The 27974-nt window shown below is 65.6% G+C and overlaps 1 protein-coding gene across 3 annotated transcripts in view; it reads left to right on the top strand.

Moving 5' to 3' along the window:
• Nucleotides 1-27640, top strand: part of GAS2L1 (growth arrest specific 2 like 1) — a 51629-nt gene extending 23989 nt beyond the window's left edge. For all 3 annotated transcript variants that reach the window (XM_075897919.2, XM_075897921.2, XM_075897920.2), the window contains 4 exons: nt 5598-5705; nt 21692-21788; nt 22257-22689; nt 25718-27640. In XM_075897919.2, the coding sequence (XP_075754034.1) occupies nt 5598-5705; nt 21692-21788; nt 22257-22689; nt 25718-27077 (1998 nt within the window). In that variant the 3' untranslated portion in view covers nt 27078-27640. The remainder of the gene's footprint in view (nt 1-5597; nt 5706-21691; nt 21789-22256; nt 22690-25717) is intronic.
• Nucleotides 27641-27974: the final 334 nt, after the last annotated feature.

Genomic DNA, 27974 nt, shown 5'->3' on the forward strand with positions numbered 1-27974 from the left:
GCAGCTGCAGCCGCCAGGTTCCTGTCAGGTGCTCCGGGCTGCCCCTGAGACTTGCCACCCACTGAGAGACCTTTGGGATGGGCCGGACACACCAGCGCTGGCTCAAGGCTGCCAAGGGAAGCTGTAGCGGTGCAGTGCCAGGGCCCTTTGCGACTGCGTCTGAGAGCCCAGACCGGCATCTCCTGAACCCGCCCAGCGCACGGCCCCGGGGCCCACGAGCCCCCTGCCCTGCGCTAAACACCAGCAGGAGACACTGGGGCCCTGGCTGGGTTCTTGCCTGAGGTCTCTGCCAGCCCTGCGATTCTAGGGTTCCAAGAAGCCCGGAAGGTCTCGTGTGCAAGCCACGGCGGCATGAGGCCTTCCCCGAGGCCGCAGAGAGCTGGGGTGGGAACCCACCCGGGGAGAAGGCGCAGGGAGCGGAGCTGGCTCTGGAGACTGCACAGGGCTCCTGGAACTCGCTCCTCTCGGCTTGGCACACGAGGCGTTCCGGGGCGAGTCCTCCGGGCAGTGTCTAAGGAGCAGCCAGACTTGGCATGCTGGATCCATTTTCCATTCCCGGCCGGCCCTGCCTGCCTTGGCTGCCTGCCACCCATTGTGAGGCTGGTATTTTTGTAGCTGTTTGTTCAGGAGCGAAGGCGCTGACGCGGCAGGGTCACTGCCTCTAGCTGCTGGGATGTGCTGGGTTTGGCCCCCAGGCAGCTGAACCGCGGCTTCCCCAGCTGGGGCGCCCCAGTGCCTCTGTGTGTGAAGCCGTAAGCGATGGGAACGGGCACAGAGATTGAGCGCAGTGCAAAGCAGCGCGCACGCGGCAGTGCTGGCCAGGCGCCCCGGTTACAGGCCACGCGGCCGCTCCAGCGATGCTATTTCATTGCCAGTCTTCTCATGCTTGATGGTCTACTTCAAGCCCCAGTCCAGAGACCTGGGATTGCTTGAGACTCTCAGCTCCATTAAAACTTAATATGGGCTAGCCCTTCCTGAGGGCGGGAGCGTGGCTGGGCCCCGGGGAGCCGGGCGGGAGCGTGGCCAAGCCGGGCCCCGGGGAGCCGGGCGGGAGTGTGGCCAAGCCGGGCCCCGGGGAGCCGGGCGGGAGCGTGGCTGGGCCCCAGAGAGCTGGGCGGGAGCGTGGCCAAGCCAGGCCCCGAGGAGCCGGGTGGGAACGTGGCTGGGAGCCGGGCGGGAGCGTGGCCAAGCCGGGCCCCGGGGAGCCGGGCGGGAGCGTGGTCAAGCCGCGCCCCGGGGAGCCGGGCGGGAGCGTGGCTGGGCCCCAGAGAGCTGGGCGGGAGCGTGGCCAAGCCAGGCCCCGAGGAGCCGGGCTGGAGCGTGGCTGGGAGCCGGGTGGGAGCGTGGCCAAGCCAGGCCCCGGGGAGCCGGGCTGGAGCGTGGCTGGGCCCCAGAGAGCTGGGCGGGAGCGTGGCCAAGCCGGGCCCCGGGGAGCCGGGCTGGAGCGTGGCCGGGCCCCAGAGAGCTGGGCGGGAGCGTGGCCAAGCCAGGCCCTGAGGAGCCGGGCGGGAACGTGGCTGGGAGCTGGGCGGGAGCGTGGCCAAGCCAGGCCCCGGGGAGCCGGGCTGGAGCGTGGCCGGGCAGGGCCCAGCACTGGAGAGAGCTGGAAACGTGTGAGCATCTGCAATAAATGAGCCGTGGCAGCGCACGGAAGGGCCTGTTGCGCCCCTTGGCGGGCGGCTTTGCTGGGCCTGGCCAAGCAGAGGCAGCCTTGGGCACCAGACGGCTCCATGCCAGCAGTGAGGCGGGAGCGAGCCCCCAGCTGCGGGGGAGGGTTAATGTGTATCGGGGCAGTAGGGCGCCGTGGCCATTGCTGCTGCGCAGGGGCAAAGTCCTGGCCTCCGGGAGCAAGGAGAGGGCGCGGTTCTCCCTGGGGTGGCGGGGCTGGGGCCTCTCCTGGGTGCCCAGCTGGGGGGACAGTGGGGGAGGGGGGTGTGCTTGTGCGCTCACTCCGGGTGCTGTCTGCGTGTGGCGCCAGTCCCGCCTGCACGGGGAGGTAAATCCGGGCCAGTTGGCAGAGACGGAGCCCGGCGGGGCTGTTCCCTGCCACAGTCCTTGGGCATAACCTGTTCCCAGCTGGGCCAGCACACAGGATGACACTGGCCTGGGCTGCCAGTGGGTCAGAAATGGGAGCCCAGAGGTGGTGGAGCTGGGTGGGGGCTCGAGCCCTGAACTCCAGGCTGAGCTCCGACACAGCACTCCTGAATGACCCTGGGCATGTCATCATGGCAGCGGGTCTCAGGACACAGGCTGGGCTGGGTGCGTGGACTCAGCTCCTTGCCAGGGGCCCGAGCCCAGAAGTTGCCCTGCCCCGGGTAGCGCTGTGGCCGGGGTCCTGAGTCTCTGCTGGGGGCCACCTGCCCAAGGGGGCAGAGCCCAGCCCATGCACAGGCTGTAGGCAAGGGAAATCCATTCAAGGCAGTGAGGCTCTCCTGCTCTGGTAATGGGGCCCAGTGCTCCCCTGGGGCGCTAGCAGGCTGCAGGTAGACTTGGAGCTGCCCCAGGCTGCCTGGAACTGTGACGGCTGGGGGGGAGCCCAGGATGACAGTGACGGCGCTGGGGGGGAGAGCCCAGGGTGACAGTGACGGCGCCGGGGGGGGGGAGAGCCCAGGGTGACAGTGACGGCACTGGGGGGGGGGGGAGAGCCCAGGATGACAGTGACGGCGCTGGGGGGGGGGAGAGCCCAGGATGACAGTGACGGCGCTGGGGGGGAGAGCCCAGGGTGACAGTGACGGCGCCGGGGGGGGGGGAGAGCCCAGGGTGACAGTGACGGCGCTGGGGGGGGGGGGGAGAGCCCAGGATGACAGTGACGGCGCTGGGGGGGGGGGAGAGCCCAGGATGACAGTGACGGCGCCGGGGGGGGGGAGCCCAGGGTGACAGTGACGGTGCCGGGGGGGGGGAGAGCCCAGGGTGACAGTGACGGCGTGGGGGGGGGAGCCCAGGGTGACAGTGACGGCGCCGGGGGGGAGAGCCCAGGATGACAGTGACGGCGCCGGGGGGGAGAGCCCAGGGTGACAGTGACGGCGCTGGGGGGGGGGGAGAGCCCAGGATGACAGTGATGGCGCCGGGGGGGGGGAGAGCCCAGGGTGACAGTGACGGCGCTGGGGGGGGGGGAGAGCCCAGGATGACAGTGACGGCGCTGGGGGGGGGGGGGAGAGCCCAGGATGACAGTGATGGCGCCGGGGGGGGGGAGAGCCCAGGGTGACAGTGACGGCGCTGGGGGGGGGGAGAGCCCAGGATGACAGTGACGGCGCTGGGGGGGGGGGAGAGCCCAGGGTGACAGTGATGGCGCCGGGGGGGGGGAGAGCCCAGGGTGACAGTGACGGCGCCGGGGGGGGGAGCCCAGGGTGACAGTGACGGTGCCGGGGGGGGGGGGAGAGCCCAGGGTGACAGTGACGGCGCCGGGGGGGGGAGAGCCCAGGGTGACAGTGACGGCGCCGGGAGGGGAGAGCCCAGGGTGAGAGTGACGGCGCTGGGGGGGGGGGAGAGCCCAGGATGACAGTGACGGCGCTGGGGGGGGGGGAGAGCCCAGGGTGACAGTGATGGCGCCGGGGGGGGGAGAGCCCAGGGTGACAGTGACGGCGCCGGGGGGGAGAGCCCAGGATGACAGTGACGGCGCTGGGGGGGGGGGGAGCCCAGGGTGACAGTGACGGTGCCGGGGGGGGGGGAGAGCCCAGGGTGACAGTGACGGCGCCGGGGGGGGGGAGAGCCCAGGGTGACAGTGACGGCGCTGGGGGGGGGGGGGAGAGCCCAGGATGACAGTGACGGCGCTGGGGGGGGGGGAGAGCCCAGGATGACAGTGACGGCGCTGGGGGGGAGAGCCCAGGGTGACAGTGACGGCGCGGGGGGGGGGAGCCCAGGGTGACAGTGACGGCGCCGGGGGGGGGAGAGCCCAGGGTGACAGTGACGGCGCGGGGGGGGGGGAGCCCAGGGTGACAGTGACGGCGCCGGGGGGGGGGAGAGCCCAGGGTGACAGTGACGGCGCCGGGGGGGGGGAGAGCCCAGGGTGACAGTGACGGCGCCGGGGGGAGAGCCCAGGGTGACAGTGACGGCGCGGGGGGGGGGGGGAGAGCCCAGGGTGACAGTGACGGCGCCGGGGGGGGGGAGAGCCCAGGGTGACAGTGACGGCGCCGGGGGGGAGAGCCCAGGGTGACAGTGACGGCGCTGGGGGGGGGGGGAGCCCAGGATGACAGTGACGGCGCTGGGGGGGGGGAGAGCCCAGGATGACAGTGACGGCGCTGGGGGGGGGGGGGGAGAGCCCAGGATGACAGTGACGGCGCTGGGGGGGGGGGAGAGCCCAGGATGACAGTGACGGCGCCGGGGGGGGGGAGCCCAGGGTGACAGTGACGGCGCGGGGGGGGGGGAGCCCAGGGTGACAGTGACGGCGCCGGGGGGGAGAGCCCAGGGTGACAGTGACGGCGCCGGGAGGGGAGAGCCCAGGGTGACAGTGACGGCGCTGGGGGGGGGGGGGGAGAGCCCAGGATGACAGTGACGGCGCCGGGGGGGGAGCCCAGGGTGACAGTGACGGCGCTGGGGGGGGGGGAGAGCCCAGGATGACAGTGACGGCGCCGGGGGGGGGAGCCCAGGGTGACAGTGACGGTGCCGGGGGGGGGGGAGAGCCCAGGGTGACAGTGACGGCGCCGGGAGGGGAGAGCCCAGGGTGACAGTGACGGCGCCGGGGGGGAGAGCCCAGGGTGACAGTGACGGCGCTGGGGGGGGGGAGCCCAGGGTGACAGTGACGGCGCTGGGGGGGGGGGAGAGCCCAGGATGACAGTGACGGCGCTGGGGGGGGGGAGCCCAGGGTGACAGTGACGGTGCCGGGGGGGGGGAGAGCCCAGGGTGACAGTGACGGCGCTGGGGGGGGGGAGAGCCCAGGGTGACAGTGACGGCGCCGGGAGGGGAGAGCCCAGGATGACAGTGACGGCGCCGGGGGGGAGAGCCCAGGGTGACAGTGACGGCGCTGGGGGGGGGGGAGAGCCCAGGGTGACAGTGACGGCGCCGGGAGGGGAGAGCCCAGGATGACAGTGACGGCGCCGGGAGGGGAGAGCCCAGGGTGACAGTGACGGCGCCGGGGGGGAGAGCCCAGGGTGACAGTGACGGCGCCGGGAGGGGAGAGCCCAGGGTGACAGTGACGGCGCTGGGGGGGGGGGGGGAGAGCCCAGGGTGACAGTGACGGCGCCGGGAGGGGAGAGCCCAGGGTGACAGTGACGGCGCTGGGGGGGGGGGGAGAGCCCAGGGTGACAGTGATGGCGCCGGGGGGGGGAGAGCCCAGGGTGACAGTGACGGCGCTGGGGGGGGGGAGAGCCCAGGGTGACAGTGACGGCGCTGGGGGGGGGGCCGGGATGACAGAACAGGGCTAGGAAGAGGCAGGTGGATGGACATTAGACCCAGGGGTGCCCCAGGCGGCTCTGCATTCTGCACACGGGTACCGACGGCTCCGCCTGTGGGCAGTTACTTGCGGTGGGCACAGGGCTAAGGCCCCGGAAGGGCTCCCAGCTGACTCTGGTGCCCAGATGTCCGGGCTTAGCTGCGGGCTGGGGTTCGTCTCCGGGACGTGGCCGCTGACTCTTACTAGTCTCATTTCCTCCTTTTTTCAGGTGCGAGAGGTTCTGGGCTGCTGTACCTGCCCCTCTCAGTTTCCCATGATCAAAATCTCAGAGGGTAAATATAAAGTGGGAGACTCCAACGCACTGATCTTTGTTCGAGTAAGACCCTCCGCAGCCGTGTTTCCTTTCTGTCCTGCTCCCTTCTCTGCCATGCGGTACCCGAGCTGGTCCCCCTCCTTGGGCACTGCTACGGTCAGCTGTGGGCATGCCGGCTTCTCCCTCCCTGACGGGCAGTGGTGCCTAGTGGCTGGGGCACACGCGGGGAGCCAGGACGTCCTGGCTTCACTGGGTGACCTTATGGCAAACTGCCACACCTCGGAGCCCAACAGTGGGGACGGGCGGAGGTGCTGGTGAGTACCTCTTCAGTGCTCTAGCACCACCCTGCTCGGGCACCTGTGGGCTAGCAGGGATGCCAGGTGACACCTGAAGTTCTGTCCGTGCCGTGGGGTCTGAGCCTGTGTGATTTTTGGGAGGGCTCTTTGCTGGCCAGGGCCGCTTGATCTGCAGGAGCGGGAGAGGTGCTGTTGGTCCTCCGAGACCATCTGCTCCCCATTGGCTGGCGCTGGAGCTGGCAGCGACGCTGAGGGCGGTGAGGGCTGGGAGCCTGGAAGGGGGGGATCCTGGGTGCAGGGGCTGGGGCCAGGCTGTAGCCCAGTGCAGGGAGGACTAAGCAGCACTGCCTAGTGGTGATTGCTCAGACCTGGGAGCCCGATCGTCTGCAGTGCTGGGCCTCTGACGTTGAGTAAGTCACGTGCTCGACCCCTACCCCCGTACCTCAGTTTCCCCGGATGTAGAGCGGGGCTAATGAGGGGCACAGTGCACGGGGGTGGGTCCGGGAGGGGCAGAGCTGCTGGCGGAGAGCTACAGCCCTGGCGCGTGTTGCGGGCGGGGCAGGAAGGGAAACTGAGTCACGCGGCGCCCCTCGTGCGCCGGCAGGCGCGGCCAGGATCCGGCAGGACCACGTGCACAGGGCCAGCGCCGGGGACCGGCAGGGGGCGCGCCCGGGCTCTGTGCCCCGCTCGCCAGCTCTCGCTGCCAGGGAAACTGAGGCACGGCCCCCCGCCCGGACTGGGGCTACGAGCTTCGTGCGTCAGCGGGGCAGAGGCGGAGCCACGAGCGGCTGCGCGCGCAACTCTAACGGGCGGGGCGGAGAGCTAGCGGCGAAGGGCCGCGCGCTCCTGGAAGCTTCTCCCCGCTGCTCCCATTGGCGGGAATCCAGCCAATGGCAGCGATGGGAGGCGGGGCCTCCGACAGCTCGGGCAGCCGCCCTGGGCGGGAAAAGTAAGCCTCCCCTACGTCACGCGCCTCCGCCCCGCCCCCACTGCCCCCCCCGCCCCGGACCCCTCATTCTGGCCCGTGGGGGGCACAAAGCCCGGTCGCCCTGGGACCTAGGAGCGTGGCCGGCAGGGCCCGGCCCCCCGCAGCGCCCCCGCCCAGGGGTTACCCCCCCCCGTCCTGCCCTCAGAGCCAGGGGAGCACCCCCTCCCCGGGCCCCTGTAGAGGCTGGAACCCGCCCCGGGGTCCCCCAGGCTGCTCCTCAGGGGCGGAACCAGCCCGGCTGCCCTGAGGGGCGGGGCAAGGGGCGGGCCCCGCTCAGCGCTGCTCTCAGGCCTTGGCTTTGTGTGCAGCAGCGACACTGCTGGCTCGCGCCCGCTACGGCCCCTAACTCCCCTGCAGCGCCCCTCCCAGCGCGCGCGGCCCCCAACTCCCCTGCAGCGCCCCTCCCAGCGCGCGGCCCCCAACTCCCCTGCAGCGCCCCTCCCAGCGCGCGGCCCCCAACTCCCCTGCAGCGCCCCTCCCAGCGCGCGCGGCCCCCAACTCCCCTGCAGCGCCCCTCCCAGTGCGCGCGGCCCCCAACTCCCCTGCAGCGCCCCTCCCAGCGCGCGGCCCCCAACTCCCCTGCAGCGCCCCTCCCAGCGCGCGGCCCCCAACTCCCCTGCAGCGCCCCTCCCAGCGCGCGGCCCCCAACTCCCCTGCAGCGCCCCTCCCAGCGCGCGCGGCCCCCAACTCCCCTGCAGCGCCCCTCCCAGCGCGCGGCCCCCAACTCCCCTGCAGCGCCCCTCCCAGCGCGCGCGGCCCCCAACTCCCCTGCAGCGCCCCTCCCAGCGCGCGGCCCCCAACTGCCCTGCAGCGCCCCTCCCAGCGCGCGGCCCCCAACTCCCCTGCAGCGCCCCTCCCAGCGCGCGGCCCCCAACTCCCCTGCAGCGCCCCTCCCAGCGCGCGGCCCCCAACTCCCCTGCAGCGCCCCTCCCAGCGCGCGCGGCCCCCAACTCCCCTGCAGCGCCCCTCCCAGCGCGCGGCCCCCAACTCCCCTGCAGCGCCCCTCCCAGCGCGCGGCCCCCAACTCCCCTGCAGCGCCCCTCCCAGCGCGCGGCCCCTAACTCCCCTGCAGCGCCCCTCCCAGCGCGCGGCCCCCAACTCCCCTGCAGCGCCCCTCCCAGCGCGCGGCCCCCAACTCCCCTGCAGCGCCCCTCCCAGCGCGCGGCCCCCAACTCCCCTGCAGCGCCCCTCCCAGCGCGCGGCCCCTAACTCCCCTGCAGCGCCCCTCCCAGCGCGCGGCCCCCAACTCCCCTGCAGCGCCCCTCCCAGCGCGCGCGGCCCCCAACTCCCCTGCAGCGCCCCTCCCAGCGCGCGGCCCCCCACTCCCCTGCAGCGCCCCTCCCAGCGCGCGGCCCCCCACTCCCCTGCAGCGCCCCTCCCAGCGCGCGGCCCCCCACTCCCCTGCAGCGCCCCTCCCAGCGCGCGGCCCCCCACTCCCCTGCAGCGCCCCTCCCAGCGCGCGGCCCCCAACTCCCCTGCAGCGCCCCTCCCAGCGCGCGGCCCCCAACTCCCCTGCAGCGCCCCTCCCAGCGCGCGGCCCCCAACTCCCCTGCAGCGCCCCTCCCAGCGCGCGCGGCCCCCAACTCCCCTGCAGCGCCCCTCCCAGCGCGCGGCCCCCCACTCCCCTGCAGCGCCCCTCCCAGCGCGCGGCCCCCCACTCCCCTGCAGCGCCCCTCCCAGCGCGCGGCCCCCCACTCCCCTGCAGCGCCCCTCCCAGCGCGCGGCCCCCCACTCCCCTGCAGCGCCCCTCCCAGCGCGCGGCCCCCCACTCCCCTGCAGCGCCCCTCCCAGCGCGCGGCCCCCAACTCCCCTGCAGCGCCCCTCCCAGCGCGCGGCCCCCAACTCCCCTGCAGCGCCCCTCCCAGCGCGCGGCCCCCAACTCCCCTGCAGCGCCCCTCCCAGCGCGCGGCCCCCAACTCCCCTGCAGCGCCCCTCCCAGCGCGCGGCCCCTAACTCCCCTGCAGCGCCCCTCCCAGCGCGCGGCCCCCCACTCCCCTGCAGCGCCCCTCCCAGCGCGCGGCCCCCAACTCCCCTGCAGCGCCCCTCCCAGCGCGCGGCCCCCAACTCCCCTGCAGCGCCCCTCCCAGCGCGCGGCCCCTAACTCCCCTGCAGCGCCCCTCCCAGTGCGCGCGGCCCCTAACTCCCCTGCAGCGCCCCTCCCAGCGCGCGGCCCCCAACTCCCCTGCAGCGCCCCTCCCAGCGCGCGGCCCCTAACTCCCCTGCAGCGCCCCTCCCAGTGCGCGCGGCCCCTAACTCCCCTGCAGCGCCCCTCCCAGCGCGCGGCCCCCAACTCCCCTGCAGCGCCCCTCCCAGCGCGCGGCCCCCAACTCCCCTGCAGCGCCCCTCCCAGCGCGCGGCCCCCAACTCCCCTGCAGCGCCCCTCCCAGCGCGCGGCCCCCAACTCCCCTGCAGCGCCCCTCCCAGCGCGCGGCCCCCAACTCCCCTGCAGCGCCCCTCCCAGCGCGCGGCCCCCAACTCCCCTGCAGCGCCCCTCCCAGCGCGCGGCCCCCAACTCCCCTGCAGCGCCCCTCCCAGCGCGCGGCCCCCAACTCCCCTGCAGCGCCCCTCCCAGCGCGCGCGGCCCCCCTAGGCGGAGCGCTCGTACCGGCCCCTCCTCAGCCTCGCCCTGTTCACCTCACACCGTCCTCCCGTCTGCCAGGCCATTTACACTGGGGGCTCTGTCCTCCAGAGCAGCGCTGCCCCTCCCTAGGCGGAGCGCTTCGCACCGGCCCCCCCTCAGCCTCGCCCTGTTCACCTCACACCGTCCTCCCGTCTGCCAGGCCATTTACACTGGGGGCTCTGCCCTCCAGAGCAGCGCTGCCCCTCCCTAGGCGGAGCGCTTCGCACCGGTCCTTCCTCAGCCTCGCCCTGTTCACCTCACACCGTCCTCCCGTCTGCCAGGCCATTTACACTGGGGGCTCTGCCCTCCAGAGCAGCGCTGCCCCTCCCTAGGCGGAGCGCTTCGCACCGGTCCTTCCTCAGCCTCGCCCTGTTCACCTCACACCGTCCTCCCGTCTGCCAGGCCATTTACACTGGGGGCTCTGCCCTCCAGAGCAGCGCTGCCCCTCCCTAGGCGGAGCGCTTCGCACCGGCCCCTCCTCAGCCTCGCCCTGTTCACCTCACACCGTCCTCCCGTCTGCCAGGCCATTTACACTGGGGGCTCTGCCCTCCAGAGCAGCGCTGCCCCTCCCTAGGCGGAGCGCTTCGTACCGGCCCTTCCTCAGCCTCGCCCTGTTCACCTCACACCGTCCTCCCGTCTGCCAGGCCATTTACACTGGGGGCTCTGCCCTCCAGAGCAGCGCTGCCCCTCCCTAGGCGGAGCGCTTCGCACCGGCCCTTCCTCAGCCTCGCCCTGTTCACCTCACACCGTCCTCCCGTCTGCCAGGCCATTTACACTGGGGGCTCTGCCCTCCAGAGCAGCGCTGCCCCTCCCTAGGCGGAGCGCTTCGCACCGGACCTTCCTCAGCCTCGCCCTGTTCACCTCACACCGTCCTCCCGTCTGCCCGGCCATTTACACTGGGGGCTCTGCCCTCCAGAGCAGCGCTGCCCCTCCCTAGGCGGAGCGCTTCGCACCGGCCCTTCCTCAGCCTCGCCCTGTTCACCTCACACCGTCCTCCCGTCTGCCAGGCCATTTACACTGGGGGCTCTGCCCTCCAGAGCAGCGCTGCCCCTCCCTAGGCGGAGCGCTTCACACCGGTCCTTCCTCAGCCTCGCCCTGTTCACCTCACACCGTCCTCCCGTGTGCCAGGCCATTTACACTGGGGGCTCTGCCCTCCAGAGCAGCGCTGCCCCTCCCTAGGCGGAGCGCTTCGCACCGGTCCTTCCTCAGCCTCGCCCTGTTCACCTCACACCGTCCTCCCGTCTGCCAGGCCATTTACACTGGGGGCTCTGCCCTCCAGAGCAGCGCTGCCCCTCCCTAGGCGGAGCGCTTCGCACCGGCCCCTCCTCAGCCTCGCCCTGTTCACCTCACACCGTCCTCCCGTCTGCCAGGCCATTTACACTGGGGGCTCTGCCCTCCAGAGCAGCGCTGCCCCTCCCTAGGCGGAGCGCTTCGCACCGGCCCTTCCTCAGCCTCGCCCTGTTCACCTCACACCGTCCTCCCGTGTGCCAGGCCATTTACACTGGGGGCTCTGCCCTCCAGAGCAGCGCTGCCCCTCCCTAGGCGGAGCGCTTCGCACCGGTCCTTCCTCAGCCTCGCCCTGTTCACCTCACACCGTCCTCCCGTCTGCCAGGCCATTTACACTGGGGGCTCTGCCCTCCAGAGCAGCGCTGCCCCTCCCTAGGCGGAGCGCTTCGCACCGGCCCTTCCTCAGCCTCGCCCTGTTCACCTCACACCGTCCTCCCGTCTGCCAGGCCATTTACACTGGGGGCTCTGCCCTCCAGAGCAGCGCTGCCCCTCCCTAGGCGGAGCGCTTCGCACCGGCCCCTCCTCAGCCTCGCCCTGTTCACCTCACACCGTCCTCCCGTCTGCCAGGCCATTTACACTGGGGGCTCTGCCCTCCAGAGCAGCGCTGCCCCTCCCTAGGCGGAGCGCTTCACACCGGTCCTTCCTCAGCCTCGCCCTGTTCACCTCACACCGTCCTCCCGTCTGCCCGGCCATTTACACTGGGGGCTCTGCCCTCCAGAGCAGCGCTGCCCCTCCCTAGGCGGAGCGCTTCGCACCGGTCCTTCCTCAGCCTCGCCCTGTTCACCTCACACCGTCCTCCCGTCTGCCCGGCCATTTACACTGGGGGCTCTGCCCTCCAGAGCAGCGCTGCCCCTCCCTAGGCGGAGCGCTTCGCACCGGCCCTTCCTCAGCCTCGCCCTGTTCACCTCACACCGTCCTCCCGTCTGCCAGGCCATTTACACTGGGGGCTCTGCCCTCCAGAGCAGCGCTGCCCCTCCCTAGGCGGAGCGCTTCGCACCGGTCCTTCCTCAGCCTCGCCCTGTTCACCTCACACCGTCCTCCCGTGTGCCAGGCCATTTACACTGGGGGCTCTGCCCTCCCAGCGCGCGGCCCTCCCTAGGCGGAGCGCTTCGCACCGGCCCTTCCTCAGCCTCGCCCTGTTCACCTCAGACCGTCCTCCCGTCTGCCAGGCCATTTACACTGGGGGCTCTGCCCTCCCAGCGCGCGGCCCCCCCTAGGCGGAGCGCTTCGCACCGGCCCTTCCTCAGCCTCGCCCTGTTCACCTCACACCGTCCTCCCGTCTGCCAGGCCATTTACACTGGGGGCTCTGCCCTCCAGAGCAGCGCTGCCCCTCCCTAGGCGGAGCGCTTCACACCGGTCCTTCCTCAGCCTCGCCCTGTTCACCTCACACCGTCCTCCCGTGTGCCAGGCCATTTACACTGGGGGCTCTGCCCTCCAGAGCAGCGCTGCCCCTCCCTAGGCGGAGCGCTTCACACCGGCCCCTCCTCAGCCTCGCCCTGTTCACCTCACACCGTCCTCCCGTGTGCCAGGCCATTTACACTGGGGGCTCTGCCCTCCAGAGCAGCGCTGCCCCTCCCTAGGCGGAGCGCTTCGCACCGGCCCTTCCTCAGCCTCGCCCTGTTCACCTCACACCGTCCTCCCGTCTGCCAGGCCATTTACACTGGGGGCTCTGCCCTCCAGAGCAGCGCTGCCCCTCCCTAGGCGGAGCGCTTCGCACCGGCCCCTCCTCAGCCTCGCCCTGTTCACCTCACACCGTCCTCCCGTCTGCCAGGCCATTTACACTGGGGGCTCTGCCCTCCAGAGCAGCGCTGCCCCTCCCTAGGCGGAGCGCTTCGTACCGGCCCTTCCTCAGCCTCGCCCTGTTCACCTCACACCGTCCTCCCGTCTGCCAGGCCATTTACACTGGGGGCTCTGCCCTCCAGAGCAGCGCTGCCCCTCCCTAGGCGGAGCGCTTCGCACCGGCCCTTCCTCAGCCTCGCCCTGTTCACCTCACACCGTCCTCCCGTGTGCCAGGCCATTTACACTGGGGGCTCTGCCCTCCAGAGCAGCGCTGCCCCTCCCTAGGCGGAGCGCTTCGCACCGGTCCTTCCTCAGCCTCGCCCTGTTCACCTCACACCGTCCTCCCGTCTGCCAGGCCATTTACACTGGGGGCTCTGCCCTCCAGAGCAGCGCTGCCCCTCCCTAGGCGGAGCGCTTCGCACCGGCCCCTCCTCAGCCTCGCCCTGTTCACCTCACACCGTCCTCCCGTGTGCCAGGCCATTTACACTGGGGGCTCTGCCCTCCAGAGCAGCGCTGCCCCTCCCTAGGCGGAGCGCTTCGTACCGGCCCCTCCTCAGCCTCGCCCTGTTCACCTCACACCGTCCTCCCGTGTGCCAGGCCATTTACACTGGGGGCTCTGCCCTCCAGAGCAGCGCTGCCCCTCCCTAGGCGGAGCGCTTCGCACCGGCCCTTCCTCAGCCTCGCCCTGTTCACCTCACACCGTCCTCCCGTGTGCCAGGCCATTTACACTGGGGGCTCTGCCCTCCAGAGCAGCGCTGCCCCTCCCTAGGCGGAGCGCTTCGCACCGGTCCTTCCTCAGCCTCGCCCTGTTCACCTCACACCGTCCTCCCGTGTGCCAGGCCATTTACACTGGGGGCTCTGCCCTCCAGAGCAGCGCTGCCCCTCCCTAGGCGGAGCGCTTCGCACCGGTCCTTCCTCAGCCTCGCCCTGTTCACCTCACACCGTCCTCCCGTCTGCCAGGCCATTTACACTGGGGGCTCTGCCCTCCAGAGCAGCGCTGCCCCTCCCTAGGTGGAGCGCTTCGCACCGGCCCTTCCTCAGCCTCGCCCTGTTCACCTCACACCGTCCTCCCGTCTGCCAGGCCATTTACACTGGGGGCTCTGCCCTCCAGAGCAGCGCTGCCCCTCCCTAGGCGGAGCGCTTCGCACCGGTCCTTCCTCAGCCTCGCCCTGTTCACCTCACACCGTCCTCCCGTCTGCCAGGCCATTTACACTGGGGGCTCTGCCCTCCAGAGCAGCGCTGCCCTCCCTAGGCGGAGCGCTTCGCACCGGCCCCTCCTCAGCCTCGACCTGTTCACCTCACACCGTCCTCCCGTCTGCCAGGCCATTTACACTGGGGGCTCTGCCCTCCAGAGCAGCGCTGCCCCTCCCTAGGCGGAGCGCTTCGCACCGGCCCCTCCTCAGCCTCGCCCTGTTCACCTCACACCGTCCTCCCGTCTGCCAGGCCATTTACACTGGGGGCTCTGCCCTCCAGAGCAGCGCTGCCCCTCCCTAGGCGGAGCGCTTCGCACCGGCCCTTCCTCAGCCTCGCCCTGTTCACCTCACACCGTCCTCCCGTCTGCCAGGCCATTTACACTGGGGGCTCTGCCCTCCAGAGCAGCGCTGCCCCTCCCTAGGCGGAGCGCTTCGCACCGGCCCTTCCTCAGCCTCGCCCTGTTCACCTCACACCGTCCTCCCGTCTGCCAGGCCATTTACACTGGGGGCTCTGCCCTCCAGAGCAGCGCTGCCCCTCCCTAGGCGGAGCGCTTCGCACCGGTCCTTCCTCAGCCTCGCCCTGTTCACCTCACACCGTCCTCCCGTCTGCCAGGCCATTTACACTGGGGGCTCTGCCCTCCAGAGCAGCGCTGCCCCTCCCTAGGCGGAGCGCTTCGCACCGGCCCTTCCTCAGCCTCGTCCTGTTCACCTCACACCGTCCTCCCGTCTGCCAGGCCATTTACACTGGGGGCTCTGTCCTCCAGAGCAGCGCTGCCCCTCCCGAAAGAGACCCCCGCGCACCCACTTCCAGCAGACCTGGGAACCCTTAATAACGACTATCTCAGAACGGTTATCCAGCCATCCCAAAAGAGACCCCTGCGCACCCACTTCCAGCAGACCGGGGAACCCTTAATAACGACTATCTCAGAACGGTTATCCAGCCATCCCAAAAGAGACCCCTGCGCACCCACTTCCAGCAGACCTGGGAACCCTTAATAACGACTATCTCAGAACGGTTATCCGGCCGTCCCAAAAGAGACCCCTGCGCACCCACTTCCAGCAGACCTGGGAACCCTTAATAACGACTATCTCAGAACGGTTATCCGGCCCCTCCCAAAAGATACCCCTGCGCACCCACTTCCAGCAGACCTGGGAACCCTTAATAACGACTATCTCAGAACGGTTATCCAGCCGTCCCAAAAGAGACCCCTGCGCACCCACTTCCAGCAGACCTGGGAACCCTTAATAACGACTATCTCAGAACGGTTATCCAGCCGTCCCAAAAGAGACCCCTGCGCACCCACTTCCAGCAGACCTGGGAACCCTTAATAACGACTATCTCAGAACGGTTATCCGGCCGTCCCAAAAGAGACCCCTGCGCACCCACTTCCAGCAGACCTGGGAACCCTTAATAACGACTATCTCAGAACGGTTATCCAGCCGTCCCAAAAGAGACCCCTGCGCACCCACTTCCAGCAGACCTGGGAACCCTTAATAACGACTATCTCAGAACGGTTATCCAGCCATCCCAAAAGAGACCCCTGCGCACCCACTTCCAGCAGACCTGGGAACCCTTAATAACGACTATCTCAGAACGGTTATCCGGCCGTCCCAAAAGAGACCCCTGCGCACCCACTCCCAGCAGACCTGGGAACCCTTAATAACGACTATCTCAGAACGGTTATCCGGCCGTCCCAGAAGAGACCCCTGCGCACCCACTTCCAGCAGACCTGGGAACCCTTAATAACGACTATCTCAGAACGGTTATCCAGCCGTCCCAAAAGAGACCCCTGCGCACCCACTCCCAGCAGACCTGGGAACCCTTAATAACGACTATCTCAGTACGGTTATCCGGCCGTCCCAAAAGAGACCCCTGCGCACCCACTCCCAGCAGACCTGGGAACCCTTAATAACGACTATCTCAGAACGGTTATCCAGCCATCCCAAAAGAGACCCCTGCGCACCCACTCCCAGCAGACCTGGGAACCCTTAATAACGACTATCTCAGAACGGTTATCCAGCCGTCCCAAAAGAGACCCCTGCGCACCCACTCCCAGCAGACCTGGGAACCCTTAATAACGACTATCTCAGAACGGTTATCCGGCCGTCCCAAAAGAGACCCCTGCGCACCCACTTCCAGCAGACCTGGGAACCCTTAATAACGACTATCTCAGAACGGTTATCCAGCCGTCCCAAAAGAGACCCCTGCGCACCCACTTCCAGCAGACCTGGGAACCCTTAATAACGACTATCTCAGAACGGTTATCCAGCCGTCCCAAAAGAGACCCCTGCGCACCCACTTCCAGCAGACCTGGGAACCCTTAATAACGACTATCTCAGAACGGTTATCCGGCCGTCCCAAAAGAGACCCCTGCGCAGCCACTTCCAGCAGACCTGGGAACCCTTAATAACGACTATCTCAGAACGGTTATCCAGCCGTCCCAAAAGAGACCCCTGCGCACCCACTTCCAGCAGACCTGGGAACCCTTAATAACGACTATCTCAGAACGGTTATCCGGCCGTCCCAAAAGAGACCCCTGCGCAGCCACTTCCAGCAGACCTGGGAACCCTTAATAACGACTATCTCAGAACGGTTATCCAGCCGTCCCAAAAGAGACCCCTGCGCAGCCACTTCCAGCAGACCTGGGAACCCTTAATAACGACTATCTCAGAACGGTTATCCGGCCGTCCCAAAAGAGACCCCTGCGCACCCACTTCCAGCAGACCTGGGAACCCTTAATAACGACTATCTCAGAACGGTTATCCGGCCGTCCCAAAAGAGACCCCTGCGCACCCACTTCCAGCAGACCGGGGAACCCTTAATAACGACTATCTCAGAACGGTTATCCGGCCGTCCCAAAAGAGACCCCTGCGCACCCACTTCCAGCAGACCTGGGAACCCTTAATAACGACTATCTCAGAACGGTTATCCGGCCCCTCCCAAAAGATACCCCTGCGCACCCACTTCCAGCAGACCTGGGAACCCTTAATAACGACTATCTCAGAACGGTTATCCAGCCGTCCCAAAAGAGACCCCTGCGCACCCACTTCCAGCAGACCTGGGAACCCTTAATAACGACTATCTCAGAACGGTTATCCGGCCGTCCCAAAAGAGACCCCTGCGCACCCACTTCCAGCAGACCTGGGAACCCTTAATAACGACTATCTCAGAACGGTTATCCAGCCGTCCCAAAAGATACCCCTGCGCACCCACTTCCAGCAGACCTGGGAACCCTTAATAACGACTATCTCAGAACGGTTATCCGGCCGTCCCAAAAGAGACCCCTGCGCACCCACTTCCAGCAGACCTGGGAACCCTTAATAACGACTATCTCAGAACGGTTATCCAGCCGTCCCAAAAGAGACCCCTGCGCACCCACTTCCAGCAGACCTGGGAACCCTTAATAACGACTATCTCAGAACGGTTATCCGGCCGTCCCAAAAGAGACCCCTGCGCACCCACTTCCAGCAGACCTGGGAACCCTTAATAACGACTATCTCAGAACGGTTATCCAGCCGTCCCAAAAGAGACCCCTGCGCACCCACTTCCAGCAGACCTGGGAACCCTTAATAACGACTATCTCAGAACGGTTATCCAGCCATCCCAAAAGAGACCCCTGCGCACCCACTTCCAGCAGACCTGGGAACCCTTAATAACGACTATCTCAGAACGGTTATCCAGCCGTCCCAAAAGAGACCCCTGCGCACCCACTCCCAGCAGACCTGGGAACCCTTAATAACGACTATCTCAGAACGGTTATCCAGCCGTCCCAAAAGAGACCCCTGCGCACCCACTTCCAGCAGACCTGGGAACCCTTAATAACGACTATCTCAGAACGGTTATCCGGCCGTCCCAAAAGAGACCCCTGCGCAGCCACTTCCAGCAGACCTGGGAACCCTTAATAACGACTATCTCAGAACGGTTATCCAGCCGTCCCAAAAGAGACCCCTGCGCACCCACTTCCAGCAGACCTGGGAACCCTTAATAACGACTATCTCAGAACGGTTATCCGGCCGTCCCAAAAGAGACCCCTGCGCAGCCACTTCCAGCAGACCTGGGAACCCTTAATAACGACTATCTCAGAACGGTTATCCAGCCGTCCCAAAAGAGACCCCTGCGCAGCCACTTCCAGCAGACCTGGGAACCCTTAATAACGACTATCTCAGAACGGTTATCCGGCCGTCCCAAAAGAGACCCCTGCGCACCCACTTCCAGCAGACCTGGGAACCCTTAATAACGACTATCTCAGAACGGTTATCCGGCCGTCCCAAAAGAGACCCCTGCGCACCCACTTCCAGCAGACCTGGGAACCCTTAATAACGACTATCTCAGAACGGTTATCCGGCCGTCCCAAAAGAGACCCCTGCGCACCCACTTCCAGCAGACCTGGGAACCCTTAATAACGACTATCTCAGAACGGTTATCCGGCCGTCCCAAAAGAGACCCCTGCGCACCCACTTCCAGCAGACCGGGGAACCCTTAATAACGACTATCTCAGAACGGTTATCCGGCCATCCCAAAAGAGACCCCTGCGCACCCACTTCCAGCAGACCGGGGAACCCTTAATAACGACTATCTCAGAACGGTTATCCGGCCGTCCCAAAAGAGACCCCTGCGCACCCACTTCCAGCAGACCTGGGAACCCTTAATAACGACTATCTCAGAACGGTTATCCAGCCATCCCAAAAGAGACCCCTGCGCACCCACTTCCAGCAGACCTGGGAACCCTTAATAACGACTATCTCAGAACGGTTATCCAGCCGTCCCAAAAGAGACCCCTGCGCACCCACTTCCAGCAGACCGGGGAACCCTTAATAACGACTATCTCAGAACGGTTATCCAGCCGTCCCAAAAGAGACCCCTGCGCACCCACTTCCAGCAGACCTGGGAACCCTTAATAACGACTATCTCAGAACGGTTATCCAGCCGTCCCAAAAGAGACCCCTGCGCACCCACTTCCAGCAGACCTGGGAACCCTTAATAACGACTATCTCAGAACGGTTATCCGGCCGTCCCAAAAGAGACCCCTGCGCACCCACTTCCAGCAGACCTGGGAACCCTTAATAACGACTATCTCAGAACGGTTATCCGGCCGTCCCAAAAGAGACCCCTGCGCACCCACTTCCAGCAGACCTGGGAACCCTTAATAACGACTATCTCAGAACGGTTATCCGGCCGTCCCAAAAGAGACCCCTGCGCACCCACTCCCAGCAGACCTGGGAACCCTTAATAACGACTATCTCAGAACGGTTATCCAGCCGTCCCAAAAGAGACCCCTGCGCACCCACTCCCAGCAGACCTGGGAACCCTTAATAACGACTATCTCAGAACGGTTATCCAGCCATCCCAAAAGAGACCCCTGCGCACCCACTTCCAGCAGACCTGGGAACCCTTAATAACGACTATCTCAGAACGGTTATCCGGCCGTCCCAAAAGAGACCCCTGCGCACCCACTTCCAGCAGACCTGGGAACCCTTAATAACGACTATCTCAGAACGGTTATCCGGCCGTCCCAAAAGAGACCCCTGCGCACCCACTCCCAGCAGACCTGGGAACCCTTAATAACGACTATCTCAGAACGGTTATCCGGCCGTCCCAAAAGAGACCCCTGCGCACCCACTTCCAGCAGACCTGGGAACCCTTAATAACGACTATCTCAGTACGGTTATCCGGCCGTCCCAAAAGAGACCCCTGCGCACCCACTTCCAGCAGACCTGGGAACCCTTAATAACGACTATCTCAGAACGGTTATCCGGCCGTCCCAAAAGATACCCCTGCGCACCCACTTCCAGCAGACCTGGGAACCCTTAATAACGACTATCTCAGAACGGTTATCCGGCCATCCCAAAAGAGACCCCTGCGCACCCACTTCCAGCAGACCTGGGAACCCTTAATAACGACTATCTCAGAACGGTTATCCGGCCGTCCCAAAAGATACCCCTGCGCACCCACTTCCAGCAGACCTGGGAACCCTTAATAACGACTATCTCAGAACGGTTATCCGGCCATCCCAAAAGAGACCCCTGCGCACCCACTTCCAGCAGACCTGGGAACCCTTAATAACGACTATCTCAGAACGGTTATCCGGCCGTCCCAAAAGATACCCCTGCGCACCCACTTCCAGCAGACCTGGGAACCCTTAATAACGACTATCTCAGAACGGTTATCCGGCCATCCCAAAAGAGACCCCTGCGCACCCACTTCCAGCAGACCTGGGAACCCTTAATAACGACTATCTCAGAACGGTTATCCGGCCATCCCAAAAGAGACCCCTGCGCACCCACTTCCAGCAGACCTGGGAACCCTTAATAACGACTATCTCAGAACGGTTATCCGGCCGTCCCAAAAGAGACCCCTGCGCACCCACTTCCAGCAGACCTGGGAACCCTTAATAACGACTATCTCAGAACGGTTATCCGGCCATCCCAAAAGAGACCCCTGCGCACCCACTTCCAGCAGACCTGGGAACCCTTAATAACGACTATCTCAGAACGGTTATCCAGCCGTCCCAAAAGAGACCCCTGCGCACCCACTTCCAGCAGACCTGGGAACCCTTAATAACGACTATCTCAGAACGGTTATCCGGCCGTCCCAAAAGAGACCCCTGCGCACCCACTTCCAGCAGACCTGGAAACCCTTAATAACGACTATCTCAGAACGGTTATCCGGCCGTCCCAAAAGAGACCCCTGCGCACCCACTTCCAGCAGACCTGGGAACCCTTAATAACGACTATCTCAGAACGGTTATCCAGCCGTCCCAAAAGAGACCCCTGCGCACCCACTCCCAGCAGACCTGGGAACCCTTAATAACGACTATCTCAGAACGGTTATCCGGCCGTCCCAAAAGAGACCCCTGCGCACCCACTTCCAGCAGACCTGGGAACCCTTAATAACGACTATCTCAGAACGGTTATCCAGCCGTCCCAAAAGAGACCCCTGCGCACCCACTTCCAGCAGACCTGGGAACCCTTAATAACGACTATCTCAGAACGGTTATCCGGCCGTCCCAAAAGAGACCCCTGCGCACCCACTTCCAGCAGACCTGTGAACCCTTAATAACGACTATCTCAGAACGGTTATCCGGCCGGTTATGCACCCACTTTACAGTAGCCCCTGGCAAAAAAGTTCCCCACCTCTGCCATAAACAAAGACAATGTTGAAACTTTTTTTGTTGAACTTATTTTATTTTGTTTTTTTATTTAGAATGAAGTTTGGTAAACAAACGTGAGAAAGTTCAAGTGCTTAGTCTGTTTAATCATTTTTTGATTAATATTTCCTTTCTTACTGGTTAAACGAAACTGTTCTCCTTAGCTGTGCACTAGCAAAGTGACCCTAACACTAATCCAACCTGATCCTGGGGCAGGCCCTGTAGTCTGGCCCCCATCTGGGTGCAGCAAGGGCTGGTGGCTCCCCCGCCCCCAGCTGTGGCACAGGTAGGAGGGGAGGCTGCAGCGATCCTGGCCTAGTCCCATGTCCAGCCACTGCTGCCCAGGTACAGTAGGCCAGTTGTGGCCAGGTAAGGATATCTGGCCCCAGGCCCCCCCACATACTCTACTTCCCGCCCCCAGCACTGCCCTCTGCACGTCCCACACCCCAGCGCCCTGTCCTGAGCCCCTCAAGCACCCAGCACTGACTCGTGCGCCTCTAGCAGCAGCAGAAGTCCCACTAAATAGTCTGTGAGTCCAGTGTTTCATTGGTGCTATTGTTATCATGTCAGTTATCAGTACGACAAAGATGTCTGTTTTCAGCCATTCTGATACTGACTGTGAGCAGGGAATTAGCACCAGGGCAGGCCTGCTCCGTGGCGAGGGAGCCATGCTGCTCAGGGACAGGCTGTCTGGGCCACAGTGAGCCTGACGGGCAGTGTCTCTCTGGGGCCTGCCAGGTGCTGAGGAGCCACGTGATGGTGCGAGTTGGTGGCGGCTGGGATACCCTGGAGCACTACCTGGACAAGCACGATCCCTGCCGGTGCGCCTCTCTCTGTGAGTGTGGCGAGGGGGGAGGACTCGTCCCTCCACAAGTTCCTGAGGGGCTGGGGCTAGAGAAATGCCATTGCCCCCCATGCCCTGTGCATGTGGCTCGTTCTCACCCCTCTCCAGGGGGACGGTTCTTGGACACTACTGCCCCTCCCCCCGTCCCTTTGGCTCCTTGCTCCTGAGCCATGGAGGCAAGCTGGGCTGGCCCAAGAGGAGAGGCCCTTGCAGCTTTGTGGCTTCTTGAGACCCCCTCTGGTCTCACTCCTCCCCCCTTCCCAAGCCGAGTTCTCTTTCACCTCCCACTATCCTGGGGGACCAGGGCCCATCTCTTGTCCCTTGCCCAGCCCTGCTGCAGGCACAGCAGAGCGGTGGGATCCAGCGGGTGTATTTGCAGCTGTCATGGGGAACGGGGGGCCCATTGATCCTGGCCTGGTCCGTGAGACACTCATGCTGATGTCTCTGTTCCCTCCACAGCGCATCGGCTAACGCAGGCACGTGCCCTGGGCTTCTCCCCACAGAAGGCGGCATCTCCCGGCAGCTTCTCCTCCAGCCCACGAGCTGCTAGCCCCAGCTCCCAGCGCCACTTGGAAATCATGAGCCCCTGCCAGCCAGCAGAGACCCTCCGCACAGGGGACAAGCACCTCGCAGTTGGTGGGGACTTGGGCCAGGCCAAGATGGAGCGGTCCAGCCTTGCGGCCAGGGGGGTGGGAGAGCTGTCTGTCCCATTGGACTCCTCCAGACAGAGCCCCAAAGTGACCTCGCACACCAGACAGGAGAAGCTGGAAGGGCTCCGTCCACAGGCTGGCGCAGGCCCCTCGTCTGCCCAGAGCTCCCCCAGTCCCTTGCGGAGAACCACGGCACAGGCACGCTGCGACGCATCTGAGCCACGACCTGCAGCTGCTCTCAGGTACCATGTGCCGGGGTGCCCAGTGGGAACTGTGCCCCAGAGCACAGGCACGGCTAGGAGACCACAGCTCGCGAGCCAGAGAGCTTCCTCCCCCGCATCCCCGTGCAGTAGGGCCATGGCCCCCTGGGAGGGGGGCCCGGACAGCTCCTGAAGGCCACGGACTGTTGTGCCCGTGCTATGGCAGCCGTCCCCATCTCTGTGCACAGAGAATCTCCTGCACTCCCCCACCTGCTGCTCTGGGGCAACCGGGTCTGCCCTTTCCTAGCCTGGGCTCCTCAAGGGCCTTGCTCCCAAGGCGGGGCTGGGTCCCGCTGGCCAAGGGGCCATGAAACAGCACTCTTCCTGAGGCAGGTTTTGCAGCCACAGGGGTGGGACTCCCCAGCCATGCCTGTAACTTGGGGGGTGGTTAAGGGGCCGGGCTCCAGCGCCACCTTGGTGGGCTGTCACGAGCCTACGTGTCAGAGGAAACCCAGCTCCAGGACGTCCTACCCGCCCCCAGGCAGGGCTTGGCTCAGCCAGCCACTGACTCACTCCCTGGGAATGGCTGCAGGCCACCATGACAACCACTTCCTCAAACAGCAACAAGGTCTCTAGGCCGAGCCGAAGTCTCCCTGTGGCATCGTCCAGCCCCAGATCCCCAGGAAGTATCCCGGAGCCAGGTGCAGCCCTCCCCCAGCGCGGCGCGCCCAGGCATTGTAGCTCTATTCTTAGCTTACTTATCGGCTTTGCTGGGGATCAGCCTTGCTCTCATGCTAGTGAGCCAGGCCGCACAGCTGTGCACGCCTGTACAGGGAGCTAAGGCAGCCACCCGCAGCCTGGGGGAGGGGTGTCACCCTTCGCTACAGCCAGAGGGGGCCCTTCTGGAAATGTTTTGCATTTTACTGTTGCTAGTAACTGTCTCCACCTCCGAATCCCTCCTGGGCTGAATGTATTTTCCAGCTCAAAGGGGAAGGTTTCTGGCAGGCCTGAGCAGGGCTATTTCTGATGGGGGGATAAAAATACTTCCCGCGCCTTTCGGAATGTTACACGCTGTGGCTCGAGCATAGCTGGAGTGAATGACTCAGGCTGGCTTGTGCGGTAACCTCCCTCGGGCTACAAAGCAAGGCCTAGGCGCCAACTCCACGGATGCTCTGGGCCTCAGGCACCCTTAGAAAACACCAGTGGGTGCTCGGTCCCCGGAGCCAGAGCTGGAGTGTGGAATGGGTGTGCCGTGGGGCCAGGCGTTCGGGGGGGAGGGTTAAGAGAACAGAAGGCTTGCTGCACTAAGGATGGGGAGATGATCCAGAAAGCTGCCCTGCATTCCTGTAAAGGTAGGAAGAAATGGGAGAGAAGTTAATAGCAGTGTCCCCAGCGGCTTGGGCTGGGCCAAGTGCTGCTCAACATATTCCTAAATGGTCTGCACAGAGGGAGGTAGCAAGGTTTATGTCGCTCTGTGGTCTGTGTTGGGATCTCACAAACTGGGCAACACAATGGCAGATGAGACTGAGTGAAATGCAAAGTAGTGCATGTGGCAAACCGACTGCAATGGTCTCCCCGTCAGACCTCTGCGGGGAGAGATCGTGTCTTAAAGCGGGACGATAGTGAAGACAGCTTGTAGGGGATGGCAACGTTTTTAATGCACTGATTCATTCCGTAGTTCGTTATTAAAACAGCGACATACCGAAGGCGGCTGCCATTGGTAACTAGGGTATGAAAGATGTACATAACGGTGGTAAAAATAGCCTCCCCTAAGCTGGCAGAGAGCCCCACAACACCCCCTCTTCAAAAGCACCACTAGCAAATCAAGTGTCTGCGCCTGTGGATTCAGTGGCTAGTGCATGGGCAGCATGAGGCACGGGTCACTTGCAGGCTTCTGCTGCGGCAGTGGTGACTCTGCAACCTGAAGTCTTTCTCTCAAGCTTTGAGGACATCCCTGCCTCAGCCAGACACAGGAGCCTGTTCCAGGAGTATGCGGAGGGGGGGAGGTTCCTGTGGCTGGCCTTAGTGTTTGTCTGTCTGGGCAGCAGTGGGGTGCCATGAATAGCAGGCTGGCTGGGCCTGGGTTCTATTCCTGGCTCTCCAGCTGACCTGTGGAATGACCTTGGCCAAATCACAGTGCCGCTCTGTGCCTCAGTTTCCCTTTGTGCAGTTGTCTGTTCGAGGGTAAGCTCTTTGGGACAGGGCCTCCCTCATGTCTGTACAGCACCTAGCACAGCGACCCAGCTCTCGGTTGTCAGTGACAAAAGCCCTGAGCTGCCCAGGCCAGCGGGTGCTGGGGCCCCTGCAGTTTGCTAGTTGAACCAGGAGGGGCAGGGGGCAGTGTGAAGCCGGAGGACTTGCACATCAGGAAAGCTCAGCAGTGGAGGCTTGGCCCCAGGAAGTGGAGCTGTTATGCTGAATGATCTGTGTAGCTACATGTGCCCCATTTCCCCCCCGTCTGGGCAGTGGAAGGCTTGGGTGCAGCAGGCTGCATTCTGGATTCACAGCAGGGTCTGGCTGCCCCGCGCGCTGTACGCCCAGGCCCCTCGCTCCGGAGAACAGAGTGCTGCGCAGAGGCAGGGGCCAGCTGGAGAGGGACCAGAGCTGTGACAGGGCAGCAGAGGGGAAAGGCTCTGGCAGACATTCACGGTGGCAGAGCGGGCTGCCCTCCAGTGGGCTCCTCAGGGAAAACGGTCTGGCTGCGAGCGCCGGGCCACGAGCCTCCTGTTCGGCCCCTGGGCTGTGAGCTCCAGGGCATGACACATCAGCAGCCTCCAAGCCGGCTGTGCAGCCAGGTGGGATTCTGGGCTTGCTGCAGGGCCTCCGGCGAGTGCGAGCTGGGCCTGGCTTTGTGTGAGGGATCCCAGTGCCCCAGCTATGGGGAGGGGACTTTGGATCCCAGCTGGGGCTGTGCCGCCTGCCAGCAGCTAGTATTGACTGGCTGCCCCGGCCCTGGCCGAGGCTTCTGCCGGGCAGTGAAATGTGCTGTCTCCAGCAGTGCCTCTCTCTCCCCCGCCCAGCCGCAGATGGCGCTGACGCCCTTTCCTCCTTGTGCTCCCCTCTGTTCCAGGCTTCGGGACCAGCTGCCCCCCAGGGCCAGACGCCTCTCTGGAGACAGCGACTCCTCCACGTCATCCGCCCAGAGCGGCCCTCTGGGCAGGAGGCATGGCGAGGACGGTGCCTTCCAAAGGGTGCCCAGGAAGGCGGGGGGGAGGCGCGCGTCCGAGGGGACCCCCACAAAGCAGCCTTCTAGCCGGAGCCAGTCTCAGGAGCGCGGGGCCCTCCGGGGGCAGAGGAGGACAGCCCCTGAGGAGCGGGGCCGGCCTCGCCTGGCCAAAGGGCCTGGCAAGCCCAGCCCCCGAGCGCAGAGCCAGGAGCCAGTGCTGCTCATCAGCCGAGGGAAGGACGGGCAGCACTCCTGGGCCAGGACCGCCGGGCTGAAGGAGAGCAGCCGAGCCAGCCCCAGGAACAAAAGCCCGACACGGGGCGGCTCCAGCAGCCCAGCACCTGCCGCTCGCCGAGCCCTTCCGAGCAGCAGTGTGGCCGAGCCCTCGGGCCGGGTGCCGCAGCAGCCCCTGGGGCCTGAGAGACAGTGGCAGGCGGGTGAGTCTGAGTCCGGGGTCCCTGCGAGGGGGCGGCTCCTTGGGCAGAGCCCCCAGGCCCAGGAGCTGGAGGGGCTGGCGAAGAGCTTCCGGACCCCCCTGCGCCTGGACCCTAGCCAGGAGCAGCAGCTGTACCGGCACCTGGAGGAGGAGTTCCTGGCCAACTCCCAGCTGTTGGCGCTGGCCGGGGATGAGGGGGAGCCCCTAGGCTGCACCCAGCAGACCACGCCAGACGCAGGGGCTGTTGACTCTGCCTACTGTTCCTCCAGCTCCTCCTCCTCTTCCCTGAACTTCTTCACTAAGCACGGCCTCCAGGCCGACTTTGAGCCCAAGAGGAACCTGGCGCCCCAGCGCCCATGGGCCCCCACTGAGCTCCCGAACGGCTCTGTCTGGGACTCCGTGGCCCCGGAACTGGCCTCGCGCCGGAGGAAGCCAGCTCTCTCGAGTTCCTCAGATGAAAGTAACTCCCCGGCGGTGGGCTCCGGGCCTTGGACCAGCGTGGAGCTGGCGGGCTCAGACACAGAGGAGCTGACTGAGGCCCAGGAGGGTTCTGTGGCGGGGAGGTGGGGCAAGACGCCGCAGGGACTCCAGCCACAGGAGGCCCCGAAGAAACCGGAGCAAGAGCTTTCCAGCTACAAGCTGAGGCCACGTGTGGATGTGCAGCTGGACAAGAAACCCTCCAAGATCCCCACGCCGCGCAGCTACCAGATGTCAGGCACCTTGTCCACGCGCCCGGCAGAGCACAGGCGCCTGCGGACCTTCTCCTCTGCAGAGCCCCCGTGGGGCCAGACGGAGCCGGGAGGGCCAGAGGAAGGTGCCTGGGCCTGATGGCTGGCGCCCGAGCCTGTAGCATTCCCCGCTGCTGCTTCAAAATCCACTGCCTTGCTGTGCTGCTACGGGAGGGGGACGAGTGGCCAGAGTCCCGGCCTCTTGATTTGTGCCTCTGCAGGGAGCGTCCGTTTGCAGGCCGGAGCAGGGGCGGCTCTCATATGCTCTGAGCCTGGCTTTCAGGGCCACGGGCTCAGGCTGGAATAGCTGTGCTCTGGGCCACTCCCTCCCTCTGCCCTGAAAGCCACGGGGCTCTGCTCACGGTAGCAGAGGAGGGGGCTGCCCACCAGTCTCCAGGCGAAGGCAGTGGCCTTGGATGTGTGGGGGGTTTTATTGACTGACTGTGGCTTGGGGTGGAGGGAGGGTGAGCAAACCGTGCTGCATGTTCTTGGAGGCGCTGCTGGCCCCGAGCCGGGGCTCCCAGCACTGAGCCTGCGCCGTGCTGTACCGTGTGCTGCACTCAGAGATAATATATTGACCACGTCGCTGCTCGCATAGCTGGCGTTAGCCCTAGGACTGCAGCACTGGGACTTACCCAGGACAGTAAAAGCTAATGAACCCACCCTGTGCTGTCTGGCCCGATTTGTCTCGAGCTGGGGCCGTGGGCTTAGGACCCCCAAAAGCGCAACTGAGGCAGGGTTCACCTGCCCCTCACATTGCCCAGCAATGTTCCCGCTACTCGTCTCCAGCCATGCCAACATGCACCACTGGGAGAAACACAAGCCCAGCTGCGGGCGCGTCTGAACCTCTGCTGAGCAGCTGCACAAGTGCCCAGCTCACAGGGACGCTGTTGGAGGGGCAGAGGAAGTGAAGGCAGCGCTACTTCCCCCTTGGAGACACTGTGATTGGGGGGGGGGGGGGGAGTGCCAGCTGGGTTAAATGGCCTGGCCTGACTCG

Source organism: Pelodiscus sinensis, chromosome Z (genome assembly GCF_052426305.1).
Source record: "Pelodiscus sinensis isolate ZL-2025 chromosome Z, ASM5242630v1, whole genome shotgun sequence".
NCBI lineage: Eukaryota > Metazoa > Chordata > Testudines > Trionychidae > Pelodiscus > Pelodiscus sinensis.